Below are 12,137 nucleotides of genomic sequence, written 5' to 3'. Positions count from 1 at the left end.
TATATGATTGTTTATGATTGCTTTTTTTATATATACCTTGTATTTAGCTCTGGGAAGTCGGGGGGGGAGGGGGGGAGGGGGGGAGAGGGAGGGGGGGAGGAGGGAGGGGGAGGGGGGATTTTTAAAGAAAAACTGTATGTTAAAACTTTTCAATAAAAAAAAGACAGTAAAAAATCAGAAATGATAGAAAATGTGTCATTCCTAGTGTCCTTCACTATTGGGTCCTTCTGCATTACACCATTAAGGTGCCCTGGCTTATGCAGATGCTGGCCAGATTCTAAGCCATTTCAACTGAATCACAATTCAGGATTGTGATGCTTTGGAATCAGCTTTCCAGTATGCCAACTATCATAACCCCCCCACTGGTTCAGAACTTTCACCCTTTATTGATTGATTGACAGACAGACAGACACATATTGGTATCTGCTCCATTGTTTTTGTAGTTGCTTGTGATAAGCTCTCAAATAATCCAAATTTATAAATACTACAAAGGATTTATCATTGCATTTGTCTGCAGATCAATATTTTTTTTAAAAAAATATACTTACTTTGCTCTGTACACCGCCCTGAGTCCTCCGGGAGAAGGGCGGTATATAAAACGAATAAATAAATAATAAATAAATAAATAAAAGCTCCACCATTTCAATCCTGCATTGATGGCCTGTTTAAAAATCATCTCAGCTTGTGAGATTAATCATAGTTAAATTTAGCTATAAAAAACCAGGCGTGGGTTTCCACAGTGTAACTGAAGCAATCTATTAGTCACCTTTGAACGTAAACTGGAAGCTAAGATTTTATTTGACTTAATTGGTTAAATTTATCTTACTACTTGATTTATGCTTACTTTGTCAGCTCGTTGCAGTCTCTGTTCACACTGATCACACTTCATCTCTAGTTCCTCTTTTGTGGCTAAAGTGCCTTTGTACTTAGCCTGAAGATGGGCAATGCCGTCCTCCACTTCTCGGAGATGTTCCTTGGCTTCATCGAGGATTTTCTGTGTGGCTTGCAGATCTTCTTCAGCTTCCCTCAGGGCTTGCTATGGAAATGGAAATAATTGTGAACACCACATAATTGCTGCTTCTTTTTAAGAAGATTCCAAAGCACAGATGATAGCAGAGTTATCTAGTATGTGATTTTGAAAAAGCACGGCAAGAATTCTTACCCGCTTTGGCTCCACAGCTTTTGCCACGAAGTGGTACTTATGCATAGCCCTGACCCATTGGCAGATGGATGTGCAGGCTTTGGAGACTTTAGCTACAACTGCTGGCTGAAATTCTTCACTGTCAATATACGGTTGGATGAACTTGATGACTGTATCTGCAATATTATCCTGAAATGATTTTTTTAAAAAAAAATTTTTTGAATGCTGGGAGGAGGAAGACATGAATGGTCAAGAGAAACAGTGCAAGGTTTCATGGTAAAAATATGTTACCTGTATCAGAGGAACCTTACAATTTGTTGTGTTATTCCTTTCCACTTGAAGCTAAGCTAAGGTAATAGTTCCTAACACATAGTCACAAAGTTATAATCATGCATTATGTAATCAAATCATAGTAATAGGGAAGGGATCTTGGAGGTCTTCTAGCCCTGCTCTCTAAACCAGAACAGGAATCCTAAGACTATTCCAAACAAATTGTCCAAGTTTAGTCTGAAAACCTCCAGTAATGGAACACCCATGATTCCAGGCTGTTCCAACTGGGTAGCTATAACCAGATCGTATCACAAGCCATACTTACAAAACTACATTTGCTAAGCATAAACAAGCAAGATATAATTTAATTTCTTGGGTTGAGTGGACTATATAGCATATGACCATGAGAAAATAATGCAGTAAGGCTTCTGCATCTCTGCAAAAGTATCAAGGATGTACCCTGGAAGAGAGGCATTTCAACTTGAATTCCAATCTCAATTGGAAAAAAAATCCAAGGGTTTGTAACTCTTACCTCTTCCCCCCCCCCCTTCTTCTTTTCTTTTCTTTTCTTCTTTCTTTTTTTTTGGTTTAGCAATGTGAGTTTTGGATTCCCACAGACTTTGCTGGTATTTTTATTTGGGATAAATAACAATAGCCACCCATATGTTAAAGGCCCAGGGTAAAAAAAAAGTCACACACACACACACACACACACACACACACACGAGAGAGAGAGAGAGAGAGAGAGAGAGAGAGAGAGAGAGAGAGAGAGAGAGAGAGAGAGAGAGAGAGAGAGAGAGAGAGAGAGAGAGAGAGCGCGTTTTAAGTTCCACAGTTACCCAGATGCTTAAAGTTACCAAACTGTGTTGTTTTTTTAAACACAACTCAGCTCTTCTGACTTAACAGTAGCTCCATCTACAGATATCAGGAGGTAGTACGGATTATTAACAATTGCCATGAAAGGCTCCACCTGCTGTTTCTTGCAGATCAAGCTGCTGTTAAAAAGGACACGAGCAGTTTACCTTTTACCCAGGACAGAAAATAATACTGTTGGTCCCTGTAAAGTAAGAGGAGACCCCTAGAAACCAAAGTGTGTGTGTCTGTGGGTAAGTAAGAATAAACACCTTTCAAATACCTACCTTATCGTACTTAAATAAGCTCTCAAGAAATTTCCCTGGGTCCTGAAGGAGACCTTTGCCAGGTTCCCAGTAGTCATCTATCTTAGTACCTGGCTTCTCGCCTGCTATTTTTTTGGGCTTGACTCCCTTCATAATACAAACCGCTTCAATCACCAATTTCACTCCAAGCGGAGGGCGCTGCATTGCTCGCACCTAATTGGAAATATTTTACAATGAAATATTTTAAAAAGCAGTTCAGAATAATGTCCTGCTATCTGTTAGAGGACTGGTAATTATCCCCAACTCAATAAAAGAATGATAGTTATTATTTGCACCGGAATTAGTGATTGGTCTTTCATATCAGTCTACACACGAATACCTGACATGTGAATAGTGCTAATTATACGGTCTGCAAACAGTGAGGAAAAGGTTAATCCCTGCCTGAAGAGATTTGTAACTTAGAAATAAATGAAGACCGCAGAGAAAAAGGAGGCAAAATTGTTCAGCTATATAATTTCTGTTTTTTAACATCTGTTTTAAATAATGTACACAAATGTATTGCCAAAAAGGAGTGTCTATACCAGGGGTCTTCAAACTTGGCCCTTTTATGACTTGTGGACTTCAACTCCCAGAACGGCTGAGGAATTCTGGGAGTTGAAGTCCACAAGTCATAAAAGGGCCAAGTTTGAAGACCCCTGGTCTATACAGTGAATATAATGCTTGAAATAAAGAGTTAAAAAGAGAACAATTAACAAAGATCAATTAACCCGGTGAAACTAAGATCTTATAGACTATATTGTGTAATTTTCTCATTTTTCGAACGTAGACTTTCAAAAACAGATGACAAACTCATATTCATATTAAAATCAAGAGAATATTTTTCCAATTATGTAGAATTATCCACTTTACCACATCCCAGGATTGGTAAAACCAAAGTTCTTCAAGGAACTGTTTTAGGGTTATTTTATTATCACATTCAGAACTTTATCTATGATATATGTAGCAATTTTAAGCCAAAGATAAGTTGTAATAAAACAGACTGAGTTATATGTGTTAAAGAATATTCAGATTTCCTATAGTACCAACATAAGAAATCTAATGTTCACCCCTTTGAGAAAAATTATGTTAAGTAGAACCCAGTCATCATGTGGACATTCTAGACAGTTTAAAGTATAAAGGCAGAAAGAAAAAGATAAGCTGAGAAGTTAGAAACCATTCGGATGTCTGAGGTCATTGCAATGGTGCAAACAGATTCTTAGAAGAGATGCCTTGTAGATTATATAAATTGATGTTAACTTGGGAGAGAGATGATGATAAATTCTGTCTTGGATATACAAAGTATGAACCAAAATAAAGTATCTGAATGCAAATATCAGGAAGGCATTTGCAAATGTGAGATTAGATGAATGAAGCAGGTTTTAGCTAGATAAGCCTAATTCAGTGTCTTTGCTCTATTACAGGGGTGTCAAACTCAATTTCATTGAGGGCCGTATCAACATTGCGGTTGCCCTCAGGGGGCCGGGTGGGTATGGCCAGGGTGGGCGTAGCCTACTGGGTGGACGTGGCTAGAGTGCATATGGCCTACTGGGTGGGTGTGGCCAGTTCTACATGGTTCTCATCAAGGGTGCCTATGGGGGCCTGGGCAGGAGTGGGACAGATCTGAGCGTCTCTGGCAGAAGGAGGGTCTCTGGGCCAGGGCCAAGGCAGTGGGGGCCGTTCCCTCACTGTTTCCAGGATGGCTTCGCGGGCCACATGAAACCACTTCGCGGGCCGGATCCAGCCCCCGGGCCTTGTGTTTGACATGTCTGCTCTATTATACTCAATTAGTATAATAAAAGTAAACTTTTTGTCCCATAATATACCTGTGGTTCTTTTATAGTCAGACTGAGATGCTGCTTGCTTAAGTTTGATACAGAGAGTAAGACAAGTTTCCCCCTTATAACTAAAGAAAATGAAATTAAAATTTCAGAACTACACTTTTCTTGCAAGAAGACTATTGTTTTAAAAGCCAAATCAGTAAATTGCAATTGTATAACAAGTACAGGGACAAAATGTTTTTCTTTGATATGCTGGTTTCATATTTGCAGGTAATCAGTGTTAGACTTTCGCTGCATGAGAAAAGAACATTTGTGATTGAAATTGTTAATTTAGTTTACCAGTAGGGGTGCACATATGTATCAGTCACACAAGGTCAATTTGTGTCTTTTTTATTAAGGCCTTATTATGTTTAGTAAGATTAATGTTCAAATAAAGGTGCAAGTGTAAGCACAGGCTCACCTAGATAAGACTATCTAAATGATAATAGAAAGATGAGTCCAGCATTTGTCAGTAGTTACTAAGTGATGTGCATTTGTATAAAACACACAGGGAATATAATTCTGATAATATTTTAAATGCAAATGGTGCTTTCTACCTAGTGACTTAAGCATTGCAGCATTAAGTCCAAAACACATAAAAATTAAACTGTGTTCCAATAGGAGGGAGAGAGAGAGATAGTTTATTGATATAGAATATTAGGGTTGTTGTAACGAATCAGTGAGCTCAAAAATGTATAGAATTCCTGCATCTTTTAGAGGTATGTGGAAGACAAAATGTTCAGCAAGATGGGTTTCATCTGTAGAAAGTCTCTCCTATGCACAAGAGTAGGGAAGCCTTGTACTTTTGGTATCTGTTTAGCCTAAGTGAAGCAGGATGTAAGAAAAAGATTAAGTAGACTTCAGCCTTGATAGAGGAATAAGATACTGGACTGAAACTTGGTTGCCATTTTTTTTTTCAGATGACATTTATAGCTAACTTAAGCAAGGACAATTTGGCAGAGTAAAAAACAAAAAAAGAATAAACCAGGCCCGACAGCACTATATGTCAGGCACTATATCTTAATCAGTTGAGTTATATTAGCAGAAGCAAGCCTACAGACCAGAAATACAGTATATGATCCTGTTTTATTTTTCGGATTGATTAACTAGTAGTGATGGTGCTCTGCAATTTTATACAATGTGCCTAAGAACTGCAATTTGTGTTTTAAAAAGAAAGTAATAACCTATATTTTGTGGTTAGAGAGGTAAGATTTAAAGGGATTTAAAAAGGGATATCAGTGTGCTATCTGTATTTTTTTCTATTATCACATCTACTTGGTATAAGGAAGAAGACTGTAATTGGAAAATATTATGGGCAAGTGTTTTATATCACAATATCTGAGCTGTTATTGGAATTAACATGCAAAGAAGCCTCATTTTCTATTCTGCTTGTAAGAGCTATATTTTCTAAACATTCCTCCTCCAATTTTTAGGCTTAAGGTAAAAAGAAAAAAAGAGCTGGAGTAGGTATAATGTAAATGGATGTACATTAATGCAGCGTTTCCCAACCTTAGGAACTTGAAGATGCGTGGACTTCAACTCCCAGAATTCCCCAGCCAGCTATGCTGGCTGGGGAATTCTGGGAGTTGAAGTCCACGCATCTTCAAGTTCCTAAGGTTGGGAAACGCGGCATTAATGGATAGTACAAACATTTGCATAAGATTCTGGAGTATGAGCCTGCCCACTGGAAACCATACTTAGCCCATCTCTGGTTTCTAAGATGAATGAGAAAATTGTCCATATTTTCAAAGACTAATTTACTGTTTATACAATGCAACAAAAAAACCCTAGTATTTTGGTATTTTCTGGTCAGATTTCTATTAGAAGTGATAAGTGCTATAATTGCCCAGCTATATTGTAGATGTAACACATTCTCTTTATTATATGAAACAAACTTTGTATATTTCTCTCAGGATTAGAGGAACAATCCAAACATGTTCGCACGGAGACGCTCCAGAGCTTTCCTGATGGAGGCCATTGACAGAGGAACAGAGTTTGTAGAGGTCTTGAAAACTATCTATCCCAAGGCAACTACTCTTCATGAGAAGGACTTTGACTGGCTCTTTGACTGTCCCGAGACAGAGCAATTTCTGGAATGGTTCTGCAACACCATGGGAGAAGAGAATGTGCTGAATCCTACAGAACTAGAGACCTATGAGAAGCTGGTAATTTCTGGGAAGCCCATCTTAGAAGACGAAGCATTGGAGGAAGTGTTGAGAACCTGTAGCCAGTCTTTTCAGTTGAACAGAGAACTACAAGAAAATGAAACCCTACCGCTTGAGTTACTTGAACAAGAGATACAGATGCTGAAGAATCAATATGCATGTCGAATAATGCGATGCAACAAGCTTCAGATTTATGTAGCCAGTTTAAAGCAAAAGCTCTGCCATTTAGCAGACAAAAAAGAAAGATTAAACAGAGAACTAGAGAAGGTGCACCTAAAGGTTCAGCTAGAGAATTTTCAAAGCAACGATATCCTCAGTGAGGTTTGTCAGATAACAGAGAAGTTAGCACACTGGCATAAGGAACCTGGGTATGAGCAACTAACTTTGTCAAGAGATCTAGAGCATTATATGGAAATAGAAGAAAATTTCACAAAAGCTTTTTTGAGATTGTTTCCAAATGTTGTGACAAGGATCAGTGATATGGAGATTGATCAAACAGCTTTTGAAAAAAAGTGGCAAAGAGATATTACAGAACAGCTAACTTCAGAATCTATAGCTAAACTAGCTAAACAACTGCAATTAGAAGACAAGGGCTCAGTTTATACGGATAATCCTGATAATCACAAAATAACTATCCATCAAGAGCAACTGCCCAGCAAGAATAAGCCAGAATTTAAACAGAAAGACTTACTAGAAAAAATAGATCAACCAAAAGTAGATTATTTCAATACTGAAGGCTTACCTATTCAGGATTTCTTTCAAAAAGAGCTGAAGACACAGACAGAAATTGGCCAAACAAAGCATCTTAAAAACATGGGAAATTATAGGGAAGAACTGGGACACATGGAGTTAACATACATGTGGAGCGAAACAATTACAGCCACGACCACGGCAAGAATTAAAGGACTTTCATCCACCTTGCAATGGGCAGAAAAAGTTTTAAAAGTAACTAAGGAGAACAAGGTAGGTTAAGGTTAAGCCTTCAGGTTTCTGTAAACATTCTCTTCCTTTCCTTTTTTTGTATTGATCCTATTTGCTCAGTTACTCTACTTAACATAAGGAGCAGACCAAAAGTCAGCCTGTTCTAACTTTTTATTTCTTTAATGGCCATTCAGATGACTATGAAAAGCCCACAGCAAGACAGAAGTGCAATAACATTGTTTTGCCCTGCCACTCTAGCAGCTGCTATTAATAATAAACTGTATTTGATGTGCTTTACCATTATTGTTAGTGGCTACCTTGTTATGCATGAATTTACGTAATTATTTTAAAGTTGTACAAACTAGTGGCTATTGCTGCCTATTTTGACACAAATGCCAGTGTATTAGTAAAAACACTTTATATGTCTTGAATGTTATATTACCTGTGTTGAAAAAAGCAAGACCTACCTTCAACCTACTTTTTAAAAATCATGGCTAATTTTATATCTTCTCTCACATGCCTTTTTTTCTATGCCAAAACCTTCTCCGCAATCACTTTATTATCCTTGTAATGTTCCTTCAATCAATTCCTACCTAGAAAACTTTCCGCTTTAATGTTTTTTTAAAAAAAATATTATTATTGGCTGTAATGTTATTCACAATATACTCAAAATAATTTTGAATCTTTTATTCTCTACTTGTATTTTAGTGATTTTTTTTTTACATGTTCTTCAGGACATTAATCCTTCTTTTCTCCATTAACTTCCTTAACATTTCTCGTTAGCTTCTCAGGTGATCTCTTAAATTTTGCTGTAGTTCTCCTGACATATGCTGTGCATGCTAACTGAATTTTCATTATTCTTTGCAGCAACCCCGAACTGTTAGAAAAAAAGATCTAAACCTCCTGATGTTTTATTTCAATTTCCTTCTGCATTTTTAAATCTTTCTTTTTCTTATGTCAATTGAGACTATGTTGAATGTTCTTGGCAATTTTCCATTTGCAAATAAATTGTTTTAAGGTCAGAAATTTGAGATGTACAGGGATCATCTTGCTGTAATTCCCACGAGTGTTTTTTTATTAGATTCTCAAGCTGTTTTTCCAAACCATAAATTTTACTTTGTGTAATCTTTTTTGAGGGTATCAGAATATATTTTTGTACTTGGCAGTAAAACCGATAGAAAAATGTGAAGCCAGTATCTTTGGCTGTAAAGAATTTAATACTTTGCTGTTTTCCAGGTGAAGGAAGAGAAGAGTGAGTTAAGTTTTCATGTGACTAGATGCCAGGAACAGTTATGCATTCTCCAAACTGAGGTAAAGCGAAAGACCCAATTGCTTGTGTCCTTGCTTCAAGGCATTGCCCGCCTTTTTCGCCTGCCTATAATCAATGGAGAACTAGACTTGGAAGACATGAGACTTGAGTATCTTGAATGTGTAGAAGAGGAAGCTATTGACCAAGTATTGGGGCAGCTCAGCCACTTTGAGGTGCTGAGACTCTTGCTGATGTTGAAGAAAAAGAATCTGCAATGGGTTGGAAATAAGCTGGAGGGACTGATGACTGTCCTGAAAGAATCTGAGTCTCAGTTACAAGAATGCCAATCCTGCTTTGAAGATTCAAGACTCTCCATTAAGCAATGCCCACGGATTTTGATAGATCCTAGTGACCTCACTACTTTACGGTAAAGAATGGTGGCGGAATGGCAGTGGAACTTTACTGAATCACAAGTGCTTAATGATTACTAAAAATGAAGGTTTGTTTGGCTCGGCTTGGATTATTTTGCAAAATTAAATAATATTTGACTAAATCTGAAACAGCATGCCAGAGAACAATTTTATCCCTTTTACGGAACAGAATTTAATGGGAAGAAAGAAAATGTTGAGGCAGAATGGGGGAAAAGGAAGGGTTTCTATAGAATAGAATATTTAGGATAGTCACATCAGTAACACCGATTCTTTGTATTTCAGAAAAATACTGGAACTGTCTTAGATTTTAATCAGAAGACTGTTCAGAGAATCTGAATTCTTTCATAATCTTATGACAAGAATAAATGGACTTAAGGTTTGGTAGCAACTCTACCGTACTTAGCACATATGGTTATGATAATATATAATTATCTCCCTACTCTTTATATTAAATATTCTTTGAATTAAAATCTAAATCCTCTAATTTTGAGGGCCCTTTTCTCTCTTAGGTTGTGGGAGATGCTGGACAAACACAATAAAGAGAAACAACTTTTTCGTTCATATGAGACTTTGGCAAGCAGGGGTTCAAGATTGTGCCAAGAACTCAGAATGCTTCAAATACAGCTAGCCACTCCATTTCCTCAGTTTCTTAAACTAGAGTCTGAAAACAAGGCATTATACTGTTTGATATATGGTGATTCCAACCAGTTAATGCTTCATGCTCAGGTATGCAATGGTCTTTGTCCTTTATATGTTAAGTTCTGTTTTTCTACTACGTTATTGCTATATACGTACAAGCATCCTAGAACTTGTGACCTCCCGGATAGACTACTGCAATGCTCTCTACATGGGGCTGCCCTTGAGGACCACTCGGAGGCTTCAGCTGGTGCAGAATGCGGCCGCGCGAGTTGTGATGGGGGTTTCTCGATATTCCTATGTAACACCTCTTCTCTGCGAGCTGCATTGGCTTCCGGTTGCCTTCCGGGTGAGATTCAAGGTGCTGGTGATGACCTATAAAGCCCTAAATGGCACGGGTCTAGACTATCTTCGGCAGCTCCTGCAGCCAGCATCAATTTCCCATCGTCCTGTGCGCTCTCACAGGGAGGGTCTCCTCAGGGTGCCGCTGGTCAGGGAGTGCCGGCTGGCGGCACCCAGGGGGAGAGTATTCTCAGTGGGCGCGCCTGCCCTTTGGAATCAGCTGCCTGTGGAACTCCGGATGGCCCCCGACCTTTGCTCGTTTCGCCGGGACCTAAAGATTTGGCTATTCGAGCTTGCCGGCCTGGACTGAGAGTTTTTAAGGTTTTTATAGTTTTATTTTTTAGTTTTTGGGGCTATCTAATTTAATTTTTATTTTAACTTGTTTATATTGTATTGTTTTAATCTGCCCTGTAAACCGCCCTGAGTCCTTTGGGAAAAGGGCGGTATATAAATTGAATTAAATAAATAAATAAACACCCAAGAAAACAATCAGTCTATTCTACCATAATTACGTTTTCTCCCTTTGAGATTCTAAATGAAATTTGGATAGCAAGCCCCCTTCTAGGTGAATTGAACAAATCACATGCTGCTTTTCATACACTTGTTTTGACCATCTTCTTTGCAGGGATTGTCAGAACCTCTGGAGCAACTTAGCGTCACACAAGCTAAAATCTATCAAATTCTAATGGATACCCTGACTGACTTAAAGGCCAAACACAAATCTCTGCAGAGCCACTTCAAGAAGACAGAGCACAACCTCTACAGATACTTCTTCAGCAACCCAGACCATCTGAAGAAGATGGTAGAAAAAGTTGAAAAGCAGGCATTGGTATCTTCCTGTGCATAAGGGAGCCATCAGCGGACAACAAAAGAAGATCTTGCTCCAAGGCGCTCTTATGTAAATTCTGCCTCCACTTAATGAAAGGCTTCCAAGAGAAGCATTCTGGCATTGTTAGCAGGGTAGAGTTTCATCTTCTTGCCATCTCCTCTCTGAAGGACACATTTATGTCTATTAAGTTGGAGGCTCTTTTCTGGGAGTTGATTTGACAAAATGTCTCCATTACCATAAATCACCTGGGAAATATTGTACAGTATAAGGCTTCTGTGTATAATGTTCTTCTTTTTTGGATTCCTACTATACTACAGTATAGTATAGTAGAATATACACATTGTGTGTGTGTGTGTGTGGGGGGGGGTCTTCTGAATTTGAGCCATGTGGCGGATGTTGCAGAGAAATTAAGATGAGGTATATAAATATGAATATTTCTAAGAACTGACATAAAAATACGTGTAAGAACTGGTATTATCAACTTATACTCTATCTCTCCTTTGATACTTTTTCCATTTTAATTTTTTACTTCAAAAAGCTGCAAATAAATTCAAAGACTAGTGTGTTTTCTTAGCTCTCAAGAAGGCCAAATTCAATTATTTCCCTCCCTTCGTGTTATTGTCTTTTTAAATTCAGTCCTCTTAAATACATCTCTACATATATTACTTGTGTTGAAAAGGACCTACTGAAATCTATCAATAAAAATTGTGCCTTAATTATTTGTTAATTTTCATAGTTTAAATAAAGTAGTATGTAATCATGCTGAGATTGCATAATCCTGTTGTGATTTGGTGAAATAAATATTTCTTCAGACATTTTATTTTCAGTACAAGTGAGCCATCCAGTAATCTTAAAAGAGACTTGATGGTGAAATAATTACAAGCTTATTCTGCAAATATTCTCTAAATATTAAGATGTTATAATTATTTTAAACAAACCTTTCTCATTCTTGTGCCTTCTACAAGGAGTACACTACAGCATCTACAATTCCCAGTGAGCATGGTTAATATTGGGAAAATAGAAAACCTGATAGTGATAATTTTCAAAATATGGTATACAAAAGTTCACACGTGGTCCACCATAGCCTCCTCAGATTTAGCCTACTTGCTGCTTCAATTCTGTCTCTCACCTTGCACCAATCATCAGCTGGTGATAGCCTGCTTAATGCTTGCGTATGTG

At 37.8% G+C, this 12,137-nt stretch overlaps 2 protein-coding genes across 2 annotated transcripts in view; one reads left to right on the top strand and one right to left on the bottom strand.

The window, feature by feature from the left end:
* The window catches only part of DNAH1 (dynein axonemal heavy chain 1), a gene marked incomplete at its 5' end in the record, with an annotated part of 178,122 nt that overhangs the window by 28,804 nt on the left and 137,181 nt on the right, over positions 1–12,137 (bottom strand). Inside the window, 3 exons of the mRNA XM_083353407.1 lie at positions 845–1,036; positions 1,163–1,330; positions 2,551–2,742. Of these exons, the coding sequence (XP_083209533.1) occupies positions 845–1,036; positions 1,163–1,330; positions 2,551–2,742 (552 nt within the window). The remainder of the gene's footprint in view (positions 1–844; positions 1,037–1,162; positions 1,331–2,550; positions 2,743–12,137) is intronic.
* On the top strand, positions 6,320–10,976 carry LOC310633386 (HAUS augmin-like complex subunit 3; the record flags this gene model as incomplete). Its single annotated transcript, XM_083351093.1, has 4 exons — positions 6,320–7,513; positions 8,708–9,147; positions 9,661–9,877; positions 10,755–10,976. The coding sequence occupies 4 exons, from the start codon at positions 6,320–6,322 to the stop codon at positions 10,974–10,976; spliced, it is 2,073 nt and encodes a 690-aa protein (XP_083207219.1).

This window comes from Vipera ursinii (genome assembly GCF_947247035.1).
Source record: "Vipera ursinii genome assembly, chromosome: 2".
In the NCBI taxonomy this organism is placed as follows: Eukaryota; Metazoa; Chordata; class Lepidosauria; order Squamata; family Viperidae; genus Vipera; species Vipera ursinii.
The sequence above is the reverse complement of the archived record's forward strand: the minus strand, read 5'-3'. Positions and strand labels throughout refer to the sequence as shown.